General features: G+C 51.6%; 1 protein-coding gene across 4 annotated transcripts in view; it reads left to right on the forward strand.

The window, feature by feature from the left end:
- The window catches only part of TPST2 (tyrosylprotein sulfotransferase 2), a 53069-nt gene extending 32443 nt beyond the window's left edge, over positions 1 to 20626 (forward strand). For 3 of the 4 annotated variants that reach the window (XM_041729027.1, XM_041729028.1, XM_041729029.1), the window contains 6 exons: positions 3005 to 3076; positions 7390 to 8295; positions 11051 to 11267; positions 15330 to 15380; positions 18438 to 18486; positions 20136 to 20626. In XM_041729027.1, the coding sequence (XP_041584961.1) occupies positions 7454 to 8295; positions 11051 to 11267; positions 15330 to 15380; positions 18438 to 18479 (1152 nt within the window). In that variant the 5' untranslated portion in view covers positions 3005 to 3076; positions 7390 to 7453 and the 3' untranslated portion in view covers positions 18480 to 18486; positions 20136 to 20626. The remainder of the gene's footprint in view (positions 1 to 3004; positions 3077 to 7389; positions 8296 to 11050; positions 11268 to 15329; positions 15381 to 18437; positions 18487 to 20135) is intronic. The other variant, XM_041729030.1, reaches the window with a different exon arrangement.
- The last annotated feature ends 694 nt before the right edge of the window (positions 20627 to 21320 follow it).

Below are 21320 nucleotides of genomic sequence, written 5' to 3' on the forward strand. Positions count from 1 at the left end.
TGCAGGAACTGGGGTTCACAGAGGCTAAGGGACTTGCCTGAGGTCACACAGCCAGAAGCTGGTGGAGCCGGATCAGAGGCCCAGCGTCTGGCTGCCCCCCCCCCCCCCCCCCCCCCCCCCGCCACTCTGCATGGAAGAGAATTGAAAGAATGCTAGTCTCTCTGTTGTTTTATTATAGAGAAAGACAAGATAACAACCCTCTGAAAGTGTCTTGAGGGGAAAAAATGTCACACTAAACACCACTCCTGCTGGCCTTTCGAGTCAACGTATTTCCTTCTTGTCTTTTTTTCTTTTTGTGGTTTGTGTTTGCTGTTTGGCTCAGCTGGTGTGGCCGTTTTGCTTTGGGGCCTAATTATGCACACCCTGCTCCCACAAGGGCCTCTGAGATCCATAAACTGGAGAAAGAGTAGAGGTGAGGAGGGCCCTCCCCACCCCACCCTGCCTCGGGGCTCTTGTGAGGATGAAATAAGTTGGAGCATGGAATGCCCTGCTCTGGTGCGAGTGTCGAGTACACAGTGATGATTAATCAGTGCTGCCATTCCTCCTACAGAAGAAGGGGGGGTGCTCAGTGACCCCCACACCCATGCATCTCATTTGTCTTCCAAGTCAGCGCTGTCCAGTAGAACTTGCGGCCAGTGACGGGGAACGTTCTAGAGCAGGGCTTGTTCTAGAAAGGTCCAAATAGTAACTATTTCAGGTTTGGCAGGATGGCAGGTTTTTGTTGCTGCTTCTCACCTTTCTCCTGGCGCCTTCTGCGCATCCTCTCACTCTTCTCTTTCCCTTAAAAAAAGGTAAAAGCTCGAGGACTGAAGACTGGATTTGGCCAGAGGGCCGCAGTTCGCTGACCGCTATCCCAGGGTCCATGCTGCGCTGTCCAGCACAGTAGCCACTGGCCGCCATCTGGCGACCAGGCACTTGAACTATGGCCTGTGCCCACAAGGAGCTGAATTTAAAATGTTCTTTCATGTTACTTATTTTAAATGTAAATGCTTGACAAGTGGTTAGTGCCCGCCCTGGGCACTGGCTGTGCAGCTCTAGACGGTGAGAAGCTGTGTGCTGGCCCCCACCCCGTGGGCCTGTTGCTGGCAGGCCTCTCGGAGCACCATGGCATTTCAAGGGCCGCCCCAGGGGAGCTGGGCCCCCAGCCATCTCGCCTCCGGAAGAGCTTCGAGTGTCCCTAAGTGTATTTGTTCCAAGAGGCAGACCTCTGGCGTTGGCTGTTCAGGCCCTAGGAGTGCCAGGCCTTCATACTCCGAGGCCTGGAGGCGGGCAGTGGGGGGGGGGGGTGCTGCTTGTTGCTATGGTTACACCTGGGACCCCCCCCATCTCTGTGTAAGAGCACTCAGAAGACTGCTTCCCCACTTTTTCAAGGATAGGCACAAACTATAGAGGTGAGGAGTGAGCGAAGAGGAAGGAAGAGAGAACAAAAATGCAGTGAAGGCCTACACCCATTTAATCTCCAACATAGCACAAATAAAATAACTGGAGATTTCTGAAATGCTCGCTGTGAACGGGCCATTGTAAGCTTTCAACAAACAAACAACAACCCATTTTACAGAAGAGGAAGACTAAGGCCCAGAGGAACAATGATTTATTGTTGGACTCAGGGAGTCGTCCAACTGCAGAGCTGAGTTCTTAACCACCCCCACCTCTGGGAAGGGACTGAGAGCCCCAGACTCAGCACGTGAGTGTGTGACCTGATGTCCCTCATGGGCCTCCGTCATCCCATCTGTAACATGGGGGAAGGTGAGAACCAGACTAGAACTCTTCTCCACCCTGAACAGTAAGGACACAGCAGTTTGATGTACACCAGGAGCCCCCTTGGTTCCACGTTAGTCCTGGCTTCCTGCCGGACCCCATTGTACTCATGGCCCTGTTCCTTTATTTTTTATTTTTTATTTTTTTTATGATAGTCACACACACAGAGAGAGAGAGGCAGAGACACAGGCAGAGGGAGAAGCAGGCTCCATGCACCGGGAGCCCGACGTGGGATTCGATCCTGGGTCTCCAGGATCACGCCCTGGGCCAAAGGCAGGCGCCAAACCGCTGCGCCACCCAGGGATCCCGGCCCTGTTCCTTTAGTGCAAAGGTTAAGAGCTGGGTATCTGGGGCGCCTGGGTGACTCAGTCGGCTGAGTGTCTGCCTTTGGCTCAGGTCATGATTCTGGGGTCCTGGGATGGAGCCCTGTGTCAGGTTCCCTGCTCAGTGAGGAGCTTCTCCCGCTATCCCTCCCTGTGCTCATGCTCTCTGTTTTGAGATAAATAAAATTAAAAAAAAAAAAAAAAAAAAAAAAGAAGAAGAAGAAGAAAGAGCTGGGCATCTGAGTCTCACAGATCTGGATGCAGATCCTGGTTCTTACAGTTCCCTGGGTCGATTGCTCTTCCTCTTGAGGTCTTTTTCTCTTCTCTAAAATTGAGATCATTACACTCTCATAGGGGGGACTAGATGATACCAAATCCTCACAGAGTGGGCATTTGGTCAGTATTAGGTGGCAGCTGCAGGACATTGTCCCACTCTGTAGGCGCCTTATTTATCCTAGGTATGTGGTATGCTTTTGAAGTTGGGCAGTGCGCAGCCTGTTCACCCGTATCCAGCAGTTCCAGATAGTGATTAGTGATATAGTGGTGGTGGTGGTGGTTACTTATCTTTCAAGACTTTTCTTGAAGTCTAAGGTCCTTGGGCCGAGAAGGGAGAACCCTGGTTGGTAGAGACCCAGGGGCTCCCTAAGGCGGCAGTGCCTTAGCTCAGATTCTCAGCTCACACCTCTCTTCCTGAGCAGTGAGCCAGTTCATTCCCTGTAGGGCCAGGTGAGCTCAGCCCCCAGCCATTGCATCTTGGGCCCAGAGGCCCTCCTGTTGCACTCCAACTCGTCCCCCAGAATACTTCCCTCCCAAATCATTGCCAAATGCCCCTGCGGAGCTTGACAGCCTCCTCTGCTCCTCTGAGGCAGCTCAGCCCTCCCATAGCCCCCACCTCTCACGCAGCATCTCCTTTGCCTCTGCAGGGGTCACCCAGTGCACAGTCTTGGCGAGCAGCCGCAAGGGCTGGAACCCAGAGATGAGAGTGCCCAGGGGAGGTAAGTGCATCCAGAAGGCCCCCCAGAGTCCGGGCTCCTCCACAGGCTGCCCTAGAAAGAGCCGCTGTGCTCCCTCGGCCTCTGTTACTGGGCAGCCGGACTCACCTGGCTGTTAGAAATGCATCCGGGCAAAGCTGGATCCCAGCAGTGTGCAGGGGCAGGCCTCTGCTGCTGCCTGTCTCTTAGATGATTATCCTGGTGGTAGAAGACCGAATCCCGCAGTGGGCTAGTGCCCAGCTTCACTGAGCGGATTCAACGAGTGGCCAGAATCCAGACCCTCTGCGTCCCGTCTGACCAATGCTAGGGTTTCGGTGTGCTTGCTCAGCACGTCCCACAAAATTTCCCCGAACCACATAATAGCTCCCTGAGAAAGAGTTATTATTATGCTCCCTCCCCTTTTTTGAGGGGAAAAGAGAGGCTTGTGGGGGGTGAAGTCCCTTGTCCGAGTCCCCAGCTGCCAATGGAGGCAAGATTTGAACCCAGGGCTGTAAGATGCCGAGTCTGAGACTCTCACACACCATCCTCACTGCCAGGACACTGGGACAGCTCCCTTGACAGAGTCAAGCAGGGTAGTGGGGGTAGAAGCCCAGCCCGAGTCCCCAGGCTGGGCACTCTGGCCCCTTCAGAGTGGGGTCCCTGGCTGTGGATGGCCAGGACGCTGCCTTTGGCTTTGTGGACCCCCAGCTATTTCTCTTTGCCAGGTTACCCTACTTTTTCTTCTCAAGGTGTTCCCCAGGTCTTTGCTGTCTTTTGCTCAGGGCTGACCTGTCTGCTTTGAGCTGTTTTCTTCTGGTGGCAGAAACGGACGGGCCTTTTGCCGCACGTCCTGTCTGAAGACAGTGAACAATTCGGCCTCAGCCTGGTCATATCCAGGCCTGTCACTCGGGCTGTGTGACCCTGAGCCAGTGGCTTCTTCTCTCTGAGCTGCTGGGAGTGATGCTTCTCTACCCCATGGGTGGTAGAGATGGTCCCATTATATGATGCATAGTAAAAGTTTAAGCCAAGCAAGTGCTTCATGAATGTAAAAAACACAAAAATCGGGTGCTTTGTTTTAAAATGTATTCTAGCCACGGGTGCCTGGGTGGCTCAGTCAGTTCAGGGTGTGACTTGATCTCAGCTCAGGTCTTGATCTCAGGATCGTGAGTTCAAGCTCTGTGATGGAGGGCAGTCCCAGTGGCGCATTGGAGCCTACTTTAATAATAATAATAATAATAATAATAGGAATAGTAATAATAGTTGGAACCTACTTAAAATAATAACAGTAACAACAACAACAACAATAATAATAAAGTGTTGCAGCCAAATGAATGGTCAGTATTAAGCACAGTTGGTATGTGGATAACATTTTCCTTATTCTGCTTATCCATTCTTGGGGGCTTCCCCCCCCTGAGATTTAGCATCCAAGTCACTTCCAACCCCAAACACAAGCTAGAGGGCACACACACATGCACTCGCACACACAGTGGCGGGCTCACTATTCCTGTCCTTTCTGAAACTCCTTTCCCAAATTACCCCTCTTCTTCCGTTTCTGCACCCCACCATTGGCTTCTCTTCCCCCAAAGCTCCATCCTCTCACTCCTCGCTAAGTGTCAGGAAGAAAGGGTAGTTGCTCTGATTCAAACAGTAGTGATTGTCCCCCAGGAGCACCAACACTGAAATGATAAACAGAATTCTAGTCCCGAGTCTAAGAGGAGGATTTCAGTGAGCACTTGAACAAGTTGACAGGCCCCTGGAGGGATTTCTGGGTGGCTTTATGTCCCATCCAGTCTGCCTTGGCCCTTGGAGCTGCCCTGGATTTAGATTTACACATCCCAGAGCCTGAATTCAGGGCACCAGTGAGCCCCCACCATGGTCAGCAGCATAGGATAGATGCGGTTTTCTGGGGAGAGGGTCCCCAGCTATTTTCTAGTGCTCACAGAGAATAGGGACCCCAGGCTGAGATTGATCTTTGCTGTGTCAGCTGCTTCTAGAACCCTCAGAGCAGAGTTTGAGGTCCGTGTACCCCACCCCTCTTTGCAGCCAGGAAGCTGTGGTTTACATGGCGGAAGTGACTGTCCCAGAGCCACACGGCCAGGAAATGCTGGGGCCTCTCAGCCGTTTGGATGACAGGGCTGAGATTGTGCTTTGCCTTGGCTCTCCTGTCGATCTGCCACTTGCTACAGCCCGAGGGGCCCCGGGCAGCCCGGGCCCGTGTGGGTGGATTGGTCCAGCTGCAAACCTGGTCCTTTGGTGCTTTCAGCTGAACCTCACGCCCGTAGAGAAACACTCGGTTCCTGCTTCCTTCCTGCAAACCCTGCCCCACGCACCCTGCCGCCTGCAGCTTCCCAGCCATGTTGCCTTCTTCCTTGGCTGTGCCTTCTCACTGGCTGTTCCCTTTGCCAGGAACACCCCTCTCTTTTCCCCACCTGGCTGTTTGAAAACCACCTGTCCCCGCTCCCTACTATTCAGACTCAGCAGGAGGCCGCCTCCTGCAGGAAGCCTTCCCTCACCTGTCACCCCCTCCCAGGTGTGGGTCCAGTCCACAGTGTGAGTAGACTTGGGGGTGGAGGCTCTGTCTCTGGGCTCCATAGCCCAACTCCCAGCATGCAGGAGGCACCCACTGAATGTGGAAATCAATGAATAACCCATGGTCATAGTAGAGACCACTGATAATATCCTTGCAAATGCTCCCTGCATGCCTGATGCGATCCTGAGTTCTCAGGGGAGTTGTGGAATGCTCATGCCAGCCCTATGAGGCTGCTACTCTTAGACCTGTTTTACAGATGGGGCTCAGAGAGGTAAAGTGTGTTGGCCAAGCTCGCACAGCCACAAAGGAAGGGGCAGAACCAGGATTTGAACCCAGGCCTGCGTGACTGCTCAAATGCCACAGACCTCAAGACCTCACTCTGATTCTGGAAAGATGTGGAAAGGCAAAGGAGGCTCAGAAGTGCAGTGGCGGGGAGGCAGGGAAGGGCTGCGGTGGGCAGTAGGGGTTGGCTCGTGTGTCCGTCTGGCATCTGAGTCTGCACCTCCTGTATTGGCTTCTCATTGCTAAATGGAGAGGCCTTGAGGATAAGCCAGGGAGGAGGGCAGGCCTGTCACTCGTGGTGGCTGGAGAAGGGGGCCGCTGGGCTGGGAGGGCCCTGCTTTCTGAAACAAGCCCCTGCTTGAAGAATTGCCACTGAGGTCTGATCATTGTCCCTGGGAGGCGTGAGGAGCGTAGGCTCAGGCTCATGGTTTCTGTGCTCGGTCACCCCGTGTCCCTGTTCCCACATCACCCTCACAGTTCCGGTGTCCCTGAGTTTCCCGAGGACCGGGATACCAGCCAGAGCCTCCTCCTTGGCCTCCCTGCCTCCATTCTCCCCCCCTGTGGGCCCTCTCTCCCCAGCGGCTGCCCTGAGAGCAGGTCCAGCTCTCTCCCCTGGCCCCCGAGGCCCCCCAGTCTTTCCCTTTCCCTCCCTTCTGCCTCCACTGCCTCCTGAGGTTCTCGAACACCCCACACCCTCTCCCATCTGGGGATCTTGGCATTCTCTGTTTCCTCTGCCTGGCACACCCCTCCCACACAGCTTCACACCGCCGGCTCCTTCTCATCGGGGACTCTGGCTTGGATGCCACCTCCCCTGAGAGGCCCTCCGAGACCTCCCTCCTCCTTCCCCTACCTGATGCCTCTCCCAGTGTAAGCCGTTCCTACGCTGTGGCTAGAGCTTGTGTACTGTCGCTTCCCCCGCTAGGGGAGAGGCATCAGGTAGGGCCCTGCTGTCTAATCCGCTCTCCTGCCCCCAGCACTGAGCACGGTGCCCCGTACCCTGTTACACTTAATGCCCATTTACTGAATGAAGACCGAGTGAGTGGGTAGTGATTCCAGAAGCAGCCCGGGACAGGACGGGACGCTCCACGCTGTCTCCGTGTGACAGCGTGGTCCTTCAGAGCAGGCGCCAGGGCTGGCTGGCCTGGGCGGGAATCTCAGACTCCGGCTCAGCTGCTCCCCAGCTGGGCAGCCCTTTGCTCCCCTTGCTACTGCCCTCACGTCCTAGCGGCTCTGGCCTCGCCCTGCCCCGTCAACCAAGGCACGGCCCCCAGATACTTACGGTGCCCCTGCTAGGTGCCAGGCTCTGTGCCAGGCTCTGGAGGGACAGCCATAGGGAACACACAAAAACCGTGCCCCCGTGCAGGGAGGTGCTGCGGGATTCGGACGCTGCCGTGCGCGTTCTTGAACGTGGAAACGTTGTGGTAGTCGATGCCAGAGCGCTGCCGCCTTGGCTCCGGCACAGGAAGCGTGCGGGGGAGGGCCCCAGCCCCCGCCTGCCTGACCCCCGGCCCCTCTCTCTCCCCAGATGCGAGCCCCGCCGGGCCCCCGCTGACCGGTCGCTGAGGCAGGCCCGCCACCCCGGGCCCAGCATGCGCCTGTCGGCGCGGAGGGCGCTGCTGGCGGCCGGCTGCGCCCTGGCCCTGCTGCTGGCCGTCCAGGTGGGCCAGCAGGTGCTGGAGTGCCGCGCGGCGCTGGGGGGCCCGCGCACCCCCCGGCGGGCCATGCGGCCGGAGCAGGAGGACCTGGTGGTGGTGGGCGCCGACCGCGTGGAGTACCGCTACGGCAAGGCCATGCCGCTCATCTTCGTGGGCGGCGTGCCCCGCAGCGGCACCACGCTCATGCGCGCCATGCTGGACGCCCACCCCGAGGTGCGCTGCGGCGAGGAGACGCGGATCATCCCCCGCGTGCTGGCCATGCGCCAGGCCTGGTCCAAGTCCGGCCGCGAGAAGCTGCGGCTGGACGAGGCGGGCGTGACGGACGAGGTGCTGGACGCCGCCATGCAGGCCTTCATCCTGGAGGTGATCGCCAAGCACGGCGAGCCGGCGCGCGTGCTGTGCAACAAGGACCCCTTCACGCTCAAGTCCTCCGTCTACCTGTCGCGCCTGTTCCCCAACTCCAAGTTCCTGCTGATGGTGCGGGACGGCCGGGCGTCCGTGCACTCCATGATCACCCGCAAGGTCACCATCGCCGGCTTCGACCTCAGCAGCTACCGCGACTGCCTCACCAAGTGGAACAAGGCCATCGAGGTGATGTACGCCCAGTGCATGGAGGTGGGCAAGGACAAGTGCCTGCCCGTGTACTACGAGCAGCTGGTGCTGCACCCCAGGCGCTCCCTCAAGCTCATCCTGGACTTCCTGGGCATCTCCTGGAGCGACGCCGTCCTGCATCACGAGGACCTCATCGGCAAGCCCGGGGGCGTGTCCCTGTCCAAGTGAGTGGAGCCCCCTCCCTGCGCCCGGCCCCCTGGCCCCGCTCCGAGCTGTAGGTGGGAAGAGTACCGCTGTCTCCGAGCTGTGTGGCCTCTCTGAGCCTCAGCCTCCTTTGTGGTCATGGAGGAGTTCAGGGAAGACAGTGGTTAAGAGCAGAGCCTTGGACTGTGCCTCCCTCCTCGTAGTTCTCTGGCACTGACCACGTCACTGTACTTCTTTGAGCCTCAGCGTCATTATCCACAAAAGTGGAGCCATCGACTCTTCCATTTTCTGAGAGAATCAGCAGACTTTGAAGGTGCTTTGTCGTAAGCCGTAGTGGGTAAGGGTTAGCTTAAGGATGCTGATCTGAAACCAGGTCACCTGGGTTCCCATCCCAGCTCCGCCACTTCCCGGCTGTGTGGCCTTGAGCAAGTGACTCAACCTCTGTGTGCCCCATTTCCTTACCTGTAACACAGGGATATAGTCTATCAGGCTTCTAGCTACCTGTGAGCATCAAATAGGTTAGTACGTGTTCGGTGCTATTCTTATTATCGTGTTAGCATTAACATTGATTTTATTGGCACACACGTTATCCTCACCCTCATTACCATGTAGGGAGTGCCTGAGGTGTGGTAAGCGCTCAAGCCCCCAACACACATTAGTCCTTTAATCCCCACAGCAGTCTCAGGGCCAAAAGAACTGCTCTTACCCCATTTTACAGATGAAGAAACTGAATCTCAGAGAGAAGTTGCCTGAGGCCACACAGCTGGCCATGTGTGGTGCCTGGATTTGAACTGAGGTCCGCTGGGGACTCCGGAGCATGTGCTCTCAAGCTCTCCACATCCGGAACCCCCTCTCTTCCCCTCCTTCACTCTCTTACTCTCCACCTTCCTCCTCTGGGGAGGCCGAACCTCTCCTGAGATCCAGGGTGTGTGGTCAGGATCAGGATGTGCTGTCTCTCTGCCTCATTCCTGAGCAGGCCCTAGCAGGCCTTCCTGGGACCACACCTCCTCCTCCTTGCCTTCTTGGCTGTGCCCCGGCAGGCCCTTTCAAGCCCCAAACAGAGCAGGAGACATAGAGGTACCTCTATGCTCCCTCTGGGCAACGAGGTACTCATGTGCCAAGTACCCCAGGCAGCTAGTGCTGGAGCTGGGATTTTGTGAATTAACATGACAAAAAAAAAAATCAGGAAGTGGGGATGATGTCCCTGTGAAAGGAAAAACCTGCTACAATCCCACTGTTTAGACTTTGGCATCGGACCTGCTGGTCCTTTGTCAGGGGCTGTTGAGAAAGCCAGAGTCCTACTGAACATGAACATGTTTCCCTGTAGCCTTTGTGCACTTTGTGTCTGGGACCACTCGCCCGCGGCCCCCTGCCTGCCACCGCGATGTCATTTTGGACAGCTGTGTAATATTCCCCTTCATAGGGCACAGCATTCTATTTGACATACCCTGTTAGTATTTCCACCTTTATTTACTTCCATCAGGCATTCCTCCCGTTCATGTCCTGGGGAACCTCTGTATCATTACTGCCTTGCGGTGTCCTGGAGATCCGAGAGCGTGGTAAAGGCCACGCGCGTATTTGAGATCTTTGACACAGTGGACCGAATTGGTCTGCAGACTCCAAACCATCCCACCTTCTTCATTCCCGTTCCCTCCCTCCTGGTCCTGTCCTCTTTTTGCTATGTCTTTCTTGTTTCTGTTCTTCTACCCAATTTATCTCTTAGTTGGGCTGGAAGCAGCTAGAAATAGGCCCTGGATCCCGGGAGTTCCCTGCCCTCCATCCGACAAGGCCCCTGACCTGTGATCAGTAGGGTCCTCGGGATTCAGATGGCTGGATGAGCCTGCCACAGAGGAGAAGAGGAGAGTGGAGGAGCATATCCAACACGATGGTGGTTATATTGTTGCAGCCGAGGGCAAAAGCAACCTAAATGGCCATCTTTAGGGGGATAGGAAAGATAAGCCGTGGAGGACCGCTGTGCAGCTGGAGAACAGAATGAGGCATCGGGTGCAAAACAAAGTCATAAACCAAAACATGCAGCGTATGATTTCTGTTTTAAAAACTGCAAACGAAAGCATAGGTTTTCTGTGTGCATGAGAGAGAGAGAGGAGAGAGAGAGAAAGGTAACACTTACTGAAACCTCACAGTAAACTATATACTCTTCTTGGATGAACTCATTTACTCCCCAGAACGACCCTGTGAGGTGGGTTCTATCATTATTCCCATTTGTAGATAAGGAATGATAGGGGAGGCTCATAGAGGTGAAGGATCTTTCCCAAGGCCACACAGCTGGTGTCAGTCCAGCTGGCGTTTGAAGCCAAGAGCTCTGACTCCTGAGTCTGCCCTTAGTCACTCTCCTGTATGAAGCACAGAAAGAGCTTGAGAGAGAGGGTGGGCCCCCAGATACAAAGACAAGGTCCCCATAGGGAGCTGATGGACCGGGAGTGGTGGCTGCTTTTAGCCTTACCATTAGTGTTTCATATTTTTTCTCAAGAACAAAATACCCATCTTAGCCACAAAAATAAAATGTTATTTTTAAAAAGTCATGACGTCATGGAAGCAGAATTTTAACCGTGCACTGCCTAATACTGTCTTCCAGTTTTTTGGCACCCACTCTTAAGACCCCCCTTCCATTGTATGGAAGACGTATGAGGAGGCCAGGCGACTTGCCTACAGCCTCACAGTTGGGGTGGGGGGATCACAGCTGCCCCAGGGACAGGTACCCCCAGCCTGTCCAGCTGCCCGGGTGCTATCTGGGTCTCCCTGTGCCCTGCACAGCCTGTTCTTTCTCCCCAGGATCGAGCGATCCACTGACCAGGTCATCAAGCCTGTGAACCTGGAAGCACTCTCCAAGTGGACCGGCCACATTCCTGGGGACGTGGTACGGGACATGGCCCAGATCGCCCCCATGCTGGCTCGGCTCGGCTATGACCCCTATGCAAACCCGCCCAACTACGGCAACCCTGACCCCATCGTCATCAACAACACACATCGGGTGAGTGCATGTGCATCCGCAGAGATGTGTGCTCAGCCTGCAGTGGGGTTGTTTGGCCTGTGTTAGGACATGGGGAATTGTAGCATCGCCTATATTTTCATTTTCACTTGGGCCACAGGGAAGCTCAAATCTACCTGGTAGTCTGTCTCTCATACTAGAGCATCTAATAGCAGCTCCATTTGTGTACTGATTGCATCCTATTTCTCTGTTTTCTTTTTTTTTTTTAAGATTTTATTTATTCATGAGAGACACAGAAAGGGAGCAGAGACATAGGTAGAGGGAGAAGCAGGCTGAGCCCTATGCAGGACTCGATCCCAGGACCCTGGGATCACGACCTGAGCCAAGAGCAGACGCTCAACCCCTGAGCCACCCAGCTGTCCCGCCCCCATAAATTTTAATGTTGATTTCTCAGACCAGTGTAAGCTGGGACAGTTTAAATAACTTCTTAGCTCTCCTTAGTTCAGGCAGTCAAGGAAAATGACTTTGATGAGATGGGTTTCTTTTGGTTTTTTGGGTTTTTTTTTTTGGTGTTTTTGAAGCGTTAAAAGTCAGCTACTCCTGTGTAAAGGAACAGTAAGCAGGTTCATGGGCTTATTTACATGTTGCTGTCACAGCATCTAGTCTCCTTTGGTTGCGGTGTTCTGACTTCCTTAGAGGCACTAAGTGAGCAAAAGTGTGAGAGCTTGGGGCCCTGGCCTGAGACGAGCCCCGCCAGCCCTTATACCACTAAGACCCAAAGTCTTGGAATCCCTGGGTGGCTCAGCAGTTTAGTGCCTGCCTTCGGCCCAGGGTGTGATCTCGGAGTCCCGGGATCGAGTCCCACATCGGGCTCCCTGCATGGAGCCTGCTTCTGTCTCTGCCTGTGTCTCTGCCTCTCTCTCTCTCTGTGTCTCTTATGCATAAATAAATAAAATCTTTTTTTAAAAAAAAGACCCAAAGTCTTGTTTGCAGCTACTCTCAGCATTTCCAAACACATGCTGATTTTAGAAAGTAAACCCTTCTTTTTTTTTTTTTCCTTTAAAGATTGTATTTATTTGAAAGAGAGAGAGAAAGAGAGATAGACAGACAGACAGCATGAACACGGGGCCTGACATGGGCCTTGATCCCAGGACTTTGAGATCGTGACCTGAGCTGAGGACAGACACTGACCCAACTGAGCCTCCCAGGCGCTCCAGAAAGTAAACAGTGTTTGTGTTGAAGAGCCAAGGAAGGAAGTCATAACTTCTGTCACTTCCCCTTTAATTCTTCAGTGACTCAAGGAGAAAGACCCAATTTGGTGCTCACAAGGCTTTAATAAGCGTCTCGCACATGGGCAGGCTTCCTTAACCCTGAGCTCTGAGGGCTCTGCCCTTGTGTTTGAAGCGGGTCTCGGAGCTTCTCCTCCCCCTTGACATCTGTGGATTTTGCAAACACTATTTGTGGAAATCCTCAGATCCACTGTAGATGCATAGAGTTGACAGTGTGAATGTTCGCAACCTTGATGTGGTCTCTTTTTTTATTTTTTTATTTTTTTTTTTATTTTTATTTTTTTTTTTTATTTTTTTTTTTTTAATTTTATTTATTTATGATAGGCACACAGTGAGAGAGAGAGAGAAGCAAAGACATAGGCAGAGGGAGAAGCAGGCTCCATGCACCGGGAGCCCGACGTGGGACTCGATCCTGGGTCTCCAGGATCGCGCCCCGGGCCAAAGGCAGGCGCCAAACCGCTGCGCCACCCAGGGATCCCTGGTCTCTTTTTTTATTATTCAGTTGTTTTAAGTCTTTATTATTTATTATGCTTATTTTTTTAAAGATTTTATTTATTTATTCATGAGAGACACAGAAAGAGAGGGTGAGACACAGGCAGAGGGAGAAGCAGGCTCCCTGCGGGGAGCCCAATGCAGGACTCAATCCCCGGATCCCGGGATCACTCCCTGAGTCAAAGGCAGATGCTCAACCGCTGAGCCACCCAGGTGCCCTTATTGTGTTTCTTTTTTAATAGAGTATTCTTTAGGTTGTACTTATGTGTTTCATACACTTTTCTCTACATATACTCTTTCATATAATATTTTTATATATATTAAATATATGTTCATATAATAAAAAAATCAATTAACTGGATTAAGAAGAAGAAACAGCAGCTGGGAGTGATCTTGACTCCGGCCTCCAGGAACTTCTCACAGACAGTGGCTGGGCCAGGGTGAGGACTGCAGTGACAACGGGCTCTCTTTACCCTGTGTTCTTAGCCAAGGGCCCAGTGGCAATTACTCTGAAGTCTCTTTAAAAGGCTGAAGCCCAGGGCACCTGCGTGGCTCAGTCAGTTCAATGTCCGACTCCTGATTTCAGCTCAGATCATGATCTCAGAGTGGTGAGATCAAGCCCCATGTCAGGCTCCGTGCTCAGCGGGGAGGCTGCTTGACGGTTCTCTCTCTCTCTGTCTGTCTCTGTCTCTCTCTCCCACTGGCTCTCACACACACTCACTCTCTCTAAAAAAAAAATAAATAAATAGCAAGAAAATAAATAAATACAAATAAATAAATAAAAGGCAGAGGCCCCTGGCTTATCCCAGGATGTGGGTCAGAAGCTCCCAGAGTAAGATCTGACCTTGTGTATTGCATACAAATTAAAAAATTTTGGTGAGCGAGATCACTGCTCTAAACCTCTGGTTTTCATTTGTTTAAAATGGAAGATGTCCCTGTTTTTTTCCCAGGGGGTGCCAGACTTTATTGTAGTTTTGTTTAGCTTTTATGGTAGTTTTGCTGTTATCACAGTGATATGTTCGCTCATTGAAAGCCGTGTGTGTGTGTGTGTGTGTGTGTGTGTGTGTGTGTTTCTCTGTAGACACTGTATGTTCCTGTAACAGATCCTGGGGTGCAGGACACACGGGCACTGAAAGGACCCCAGAGCTAATGAACTTGTCTGTACCTGTGCTGTCCATTACAGCTACTAGCCACCAACCTCCCGTGGCCACTGGATGTGACTAGTGAAATCTGACTGGTCCAACTTGAGAGGCATTGTTAAGTGTAAAATATGCACCGGATTTTGAAGTTCTGATATCAAAAACAGTATGTCAAGTTTCTCATTACTCATTTTCATATTAATTATAGGTTGAAGTATGAATATATTAGATATATCAGATTAAATAAAAGTAACTGGAATTATTTCACTTGATGTACTTTATCCTTTTTCAAAAATGTGACTATTAGACAATTGAAAATTATATAGTTGGTTCACATTATATTCTGTTGGACGGTGCTGGTCTATATGGTGGCTTCTATGTGAAGAGATAGTGGAAAAGCCTGGGATTTTCTTTGCCCCAGCTGTGTCCTCTGCCTGGCATGCTTTTCCTTTAGAGCTCGGCTTAGCTGGTTTTCCTTGGCATTGAGGGGTCGCTGAGAGGTCCTTTGTGACCCCCCTGCTCAAAAGAAGCCCCTTAGTCACTCCTGATCACTTCCCTTTGTTTCACTTTCTATATAGTACTTGCCATGGTTTGATATATTCTTGTTTATTTGTGTTTATTACTTGTGGATCCTCTGGCTCCCCCTCTAGAAAGGATGCTCCAGGTGAAAAGGAATTTTAATAGTCTGATTAATATTGTACCTCCAGAGCTTAGATAATGCCTGAAATAAGATGAGCTTGATAAAAGTGTGTTGGATGGAGGGATCGGTGGATGGATGGGAGGATGGATGGATGAGTAGGTGGATGTGTGTATGGATGGATGGATGGATGGGTAGATGGGTGGATGGATAGGATAGTGGATGGATGGGTAGATGGGTAGGTGGTTGGGTGGATGGATGAGTAGATGGATGGGTGGGTGGATGGATGGAAAAATGGGTGGATGGATGCAGAGTGGATGGATGAGTATGTGGGTAGGTGGATGGGTGGATGGATGAGTGGGTGGATAGGTAGATGGGTGGGCAGGTGGGTGGATGGGAGGGAGGGTGAATGTATAGATGAGTGAATGGGTAGGCGGATTAATAGGTGAGTGGTAAATGGGTGGATGGGAAGGAAGGTGGAGGTGACAGGATGAATTTTATTTTTTGATCATTTCCATGAGAGTGATACTTCGTTCCTCTTTCCTAGGTCTTGAAAGGCGACTATAAAACACCAGCCAATCTGAAAGGATATTTTCAGGTTAGAAACCCCAAGGGGAATTCTGAAATCTGTTTATTGGGCTGTCCCATTACCTTGCAGATGCCCTTGGACACTTCACTTCTCTAATCTGGCTGGTCATTTCCTGGTCTGAAAATTGAGAGGAGGGGGGTGTCAGACCAGGGACCAAACAGCAGCCCTTCTGCCCAAGCCTCTTCCGTAATCATTGTCTCTCGGCTTGAGAGCAATTGGAGGGATTGGGGGGAGACTTTTTGTCAAGCTATCTGCCTTTAGCCTTAAATCCAGTTTTATTTAAAGTGGCAGTCCCCAAACACGACCCAGCCCAGAATTTTCTTTAGTCAGCCAAAAAATAAGAACCATAAGGGTCATGTGGTATGGATATCCCCATGGGTGTAGACCTACAAACACCCCTGCCTCCCCATACCCACCTCCCTGGCTGTGCCCCCCACCCCACATCCTGGATATATCCACAGGGTGCAGGGATCATGTCAAGGACTGCCCCCTTCCACTGACATGACCGCTCCCCTTTAAATGAGGTGTCCTTAGTTTGTGTATGTGTGTTTTCTTTAATTTGGGAGAGAAAGGGTGGATCACCCTATGCCAGTCTCCAGCACAATAATCAAATTCATGAGTGCTCATTGTCCGGGGTCCATGGCTTTTGCACACAACTTAGTTCTTTGGCGAGGGCTCCACGCTCTTTTTCTGGGAGTCAGGGACCCATCCCATCCTCTTGCCGCTGTGAAAAAAATGTCCTCAGGATTAGTCAGCACTAATTATTGCCTGCTTTAACCAAAAAGATGATGTAACAGGAGCAAGAAACAGAAGTGGAGGTAAGGGGAAATAGTTACTATCCGGAATGCCTTTCATTTTTGAACAGTTATCCTTTTTTTTGCCAGCCTGAATATGCACTTTGCATTCCTTGCAATTCTATCATATGAGCTGTTTGGTTTTACATTCTTAATGTTTTCCCATCTTTTGGGTTTCACTCTTGCCGTTTGGGATGGTGACATAGTATCCTCTGGAATGCATTATGTGCCACCAATGAACTGTTGCCCTAAGATCATGTCCAATTTTTGCAGTATCCCGAATGATGGCATGTACATGTCATCCTGTTTTTGCCTCTCTTCTGTGGGGTGGGGGTGGGAGGCTCTACTAACCATTCCCTTAGAATGCATTATTACAGTGGCATCAGTGGGCGGAAGGGTCCAGTTCTTTTTAAGAGTCTTGACCCCAGAAGGCTAACTTTATTTACAGAAGAGTTGGACCAGTTTATACTCTCTTGCAGTGTAGGACATATTTGAGTGGTCTGGCTGGCCTGGGACTATTTCTTGTTCTGTTAGGGGCAAAAATGCTAAGGAATGGCGTATGTACTGTCATTGCAAACACTGCCACGCTCAGGAGAGGTGCCCTGCAAACTGCCTCCGATTCCTGCTTTCTGCCCTCATCTCCCTCCCTGTCCTCCACGGGGCGCATGACTTCATCCAGAGTATTGCAAAAATACTGGAAAGTGGTCCTGTGGCCACAGTTACGTGCATGATGGCAAGTGCATTCCACAGGGCGCTCTGTAGCCATCTAGAGTGATCATCCTGAAACCTAAAAGATGGAAAAATATTAAGCGAGCAGAACACAGCAGCTCACACATTTGAATTGCAGCAAATGCAAAAAAAAAAAAAAAAAAAAAAAGAATACTCGTTTTCTAGACATCAAATCTCCTACCTACCCCATCTGCCTCGTTCCAGGTCTTTGCTATTCCCTCTACCAGGAATGCTTTTCCAGCCAGACCTTTGTGTGCCTTGCCTTATTTACATCTTTTAGAGCTTGGCTTATGGGGTGCTTTCCAACACCAACAACCAGTTTCTGAATCTCCAGACACCAACTGTGTTTCAGCTTGCACAGTGACGCCAGAATTAGTGTCAGACCCTGCAGGTTAAGGGCCCAGGTCCTAGGAGAACTCCCTGCCCCCCGTCCCCCATGTCAGATGCCAGTACCAGCGGGGTTCCCAGGCTACCCACATTTCTGCCCAGCCAACTAACATTTGGGGGTTCCCATGACCCCCTTCCTCATGATGTGCTAGATCAACTTACAGGACTCAGGATATTCCTATCTGAGTGGTGGTGTTTTTTTGTTGTTGTTAAAGATTTTGTTTATTTATTCATGAGAGACACACACTGAGAGGCAGAGACACAGGCAGAGGGAGAAGCAGGCTCCCTGTAGGAAGCCCAATGTGGAACTCCATCCCAGGACTCCAGGATCACGTCCTGAGCCAAAGGCAGACGCTCAGCTACTGAGCCACCCAGGTGCCCCTAGATGAGTGGTTTATTATAAAGGATATGACCCAGAAGTAGCCGTGGAAGAGGTACACGGGGCAAGGTATGGAGTAAGGGGCGTGGAGCTTTCAGGCCCTCTTCAGGCGTGCCACCCTCCTGCACTTCCATGTGCCACCAATCTAGAAGCTTCTTGAAGCCATCGTTTGGGGGTTTCCATGAAGCAGTCATGAAGTAGATACGACTGAATGACATTATCGGTTATTCACTTACTCTCCAGCTCCTCTCCCCTCTCCAGTCATGCCTTGATCTTTCTAGCCACCAGCGCCCATCCCGAAGCCAGACAGCTGTCCTCTCATTAGCATACTAGAGATGCTTGTTAGCGCTCCCGAAATTCTAGAGTTTTAGGAGCCGTGTGCCAGGAACCCAGGACAAAGCGCCTATGTTTGTTTTTCATTACACTACAGCTTAAATGTCATCCCCTTATAGTGGCCTCCTTTCCTGACCACCTTTTCCAAAGTAGCTCCAGAGTCCCTCCTGACAGCCCACTGTATTGCCCGGAGGTGGGACGGGATGTTATCTCGCATATGTGTTTGTAAAGGTTTTCCTCGCTGGCATAGACACCGCAGAATAGGACCAGGCAGGTGCGTGTTCACAGCATCCTCAGCACCTGGCGTGTAGCAGGTGTGCAGTAAATACCCCAGGAGCGAGTATGTGTTTGCTCCCAGGATGCTGAGGCTCAGCCTCAGGGCAGTGAGATCCTGGCACCCCAGCCTGGCCGTGACCCCTTCCTCTCTGTGTTGTCTTCCTCCAGGTGAACCAGAACAGCACCTCCTCCCACTTAGGAAGCTCATGATTTCCAGGTACGCCTGCACTCTCCGCTTCTCTCTCCCCACTGCTGCCTCCGCTCACTGCTTCTGAGCCCAGGAGCCACTCCCCTGAGCAAGCTTGCCCTCCCAGAGCCTCCTTGGGGAGGAGTGTCCACCAAGGTGGGCTGACCCAGCCCTAAGGGGTTTCCATGGCGACAAGCTGGGGGGGCTATTTATAGAATCACCAGTCTCCTAGCTCTGGATCAGGTGGGGGCAGGGATCATTGCAGAACCAAACAGAAAAAGGTTTGTCTGACTTTGAGGACCAATGTGATGGGGGGAGGGGTGGGATTCTAGAACATGTTTGCATAGAATGCTGTCTGTTTATCCTGCTTCTATAAACAGCATTGAGTTGGCTCAAAGCAATTAATGTTCTAAGAAAAGCTCCAAGCAGGTCTCTCTAAGAGTAACCCCCAGGGCTTTGGACCCAGTGCTTCTCCAGGGTTACTAGTGTAACCCTGGAATCCCTGGCAAGGCCACGGACTCGAGCAGGAAACTAGAACCCAGAGAGTGCTGTGATTTGCCCAAGACCACACAGCCACCAGATGGCCAAATTCTTCCTCCCAAGGCCATCTTCTTCCAGAGTTCACTCACGATTTGAAGTGCCTGCCTGTCTGTTCACTTTGCAGAGGGGGAATGGGGACACATTTTGACCTTGGACGTCAAAGATTTAGGAACCCACTTCAGACTGGTCCTCTCCCAGCCTCCATTTGTGATGTCTGGAGAATGGGGATTCGCCTGTGTCGGCCTGCAAAGGCCACTGGGGGATGAAGTGAGCTGGCCCAGGTGGGTGCGTGGGAATCCAGGAAGCCTCGTGCCCTTGCTGTGCCTGTGGGCCTTGGAGTGAAGGCTCCAGGAAGTTCACTTCCTGTCACTCCGGTAACCCACGGAGAGGCCACAGTCAGCCTGCCTGGGTGTTCTCCCTCTTGCTTCAGCCTGTGCAGAAGCCTCCCACCTGGACTGTATTTATAGTTTTAGTCTCCTGATATTATTTTTAAATAATCAGCGTATTTTCTGTTTCTTTCTTTTCTTTTTATTATCTACTTTGTCCCAGCCTCTAAGGCCGGAGGCACTCAGGCCCTGTCCTTATCAGGGATCCCATCCCAGGTAGTGCCGAGATCCCAGAGTTCTGGTGCATTCCAGAGGAGAGAAGCCTCCTATGGAAAGGCTCCTGGCTCCAGGGTTTCTCCCTGACACCTTCCCCTCATTCTCCTTCTGCAGATTCTTTAGTAGAATTTCAAAGTTTCCTGCTGACAAAAGCCAGATACAGTTCTCTCTGTACTGTTTAAATGAGATACCGTATACAGGGTGCTTTTGCTCATCCCTGGTAAACAGTTGGCCTTAAAGCAAGTGCTCATCCTCCCCTGGCCTCCAAAAATCCATTGGCATTTATGACGTAATCACCACCACTTTGTCTTCCTAAGTAAAAAGAATCTATCTTTGAGGTCAGGCGGATGCAGGTTGGAATTTGGGCGAGAACCCCAGGAACGCTTCTAAATTTAAACTCTCTCTGGCCATCTGGGGTGCGCTGACACCTCTCCTGCTTCTGTGAATCAGCATGAGGACCATAGGCTCCTGGATCACACAGACGAATATGAAAGGTCTGTCTGCCTCTGGCCCTAATGCACTTGTCTCCCTGTTCAGATCTCTGCAGATTGTTGCTGAGAGAAGACACTTTGCATTCGAGTGGAAATCGGACCTCTAATCCAAGCATATTGCTTGCTATTCACCGCCAAAACAGGACTGCTAATGAGGAATGTATTTGCATCTGTTTGCAAAAGCTGAGTCACTGACAGCTTACCTGGAGACTCCCTCCCTACCTTTGGGCACTCCTAGGGGTGGAGAACCAAGAGTGTGGCAGTAGTCCAGCTTTTGAAACTTAGGTATTTTTTAATCTTTCCCCTCAAGAACTTTTTTTTAAAGAAATGGATTTGCCATTTTTCTTAATTTGCAGGACTGCCTTGGTGGCTTTGTTTGCGGGGACAAGACCCACACCTGTGCCTCTCCTATTGACCCTTTTAAATTCAAAGGATCTATTTAAGAATTTAATATATGAGGTTTTCTTTGATTCTTCCTCGGTTCTACTCAGATTCAGAGGGAAAAAAAATTATTTGAATAAAGTGAACAGGGACTCATTTGTCTGTGCCTTGCTTTACAGAATGAACAGATTTTTTTTTTTCCCCTCCGTCCTGGATTTTGTCAGGTGGTTTGAGGACAAGCAAGCAAGGTTCCCATCTTGGGTGCTCAGCAGGGTACTCTGAGCTGTGTCGGGTCCCCTGAGGCTACCCTTGGGATTGGTGGTTTGCTAGAGGGACTCCCAGATAACCTGCTGGGCTCACCGTTGGTCGCATGGTTGGTCATGGTTGGTCACAGCGAAAAGATGCAGATTAAAATCTGCAAAGAAAAAAGGTGCAGAGGGCAGGGGCAGGGAAATCAGGAGTGAGTTTCCAGGCATTCTCACCTGGTGGAGGCTACGGGCACATTTAATTCTGACAAGGCATATCAAGTATTGCCACTGGGAAAGCTCGCCTGAGCCTTGGTGTGCAGTCTTTTTATTGGGCAACAGTCATAGGCATGGGGCACCCATATGACTAACCTTAATTACTGAGTCTCTGGTTTCTGCAGAGATCAAGCGATACAACATGATTCCAGGGCCCCCCTCCCTCATAAGTCACATTGTTAGCATAGACAATAGGCCTGGTGTGGTCCAGGGCCCCTGGTATGCAAAGACACTAGACAGGGTATCCCAAGGGCTTAGAGATCATCTCCTAAGAGCTGGTCGAGGGCCAGTGTTTTCTTTGGCACATACAGGATGTGAGCACTCCTGGC

The sequence above is a fragment of the Vulpes lagopus genome, chromosome 14, assembly GCF_018345385.1.
Source record: "Vulpes lagopus strain Blue_001 chromosome 14, ASM1834538v1, whole genome shotgun sequence".
In the NCBI taxonomy this organism is placed as follows: Eukaryota; Metazoa; Chordata; class Mammalia; order Carnivora; family Canidae; genus Vulpes; species Vulpes lagopus.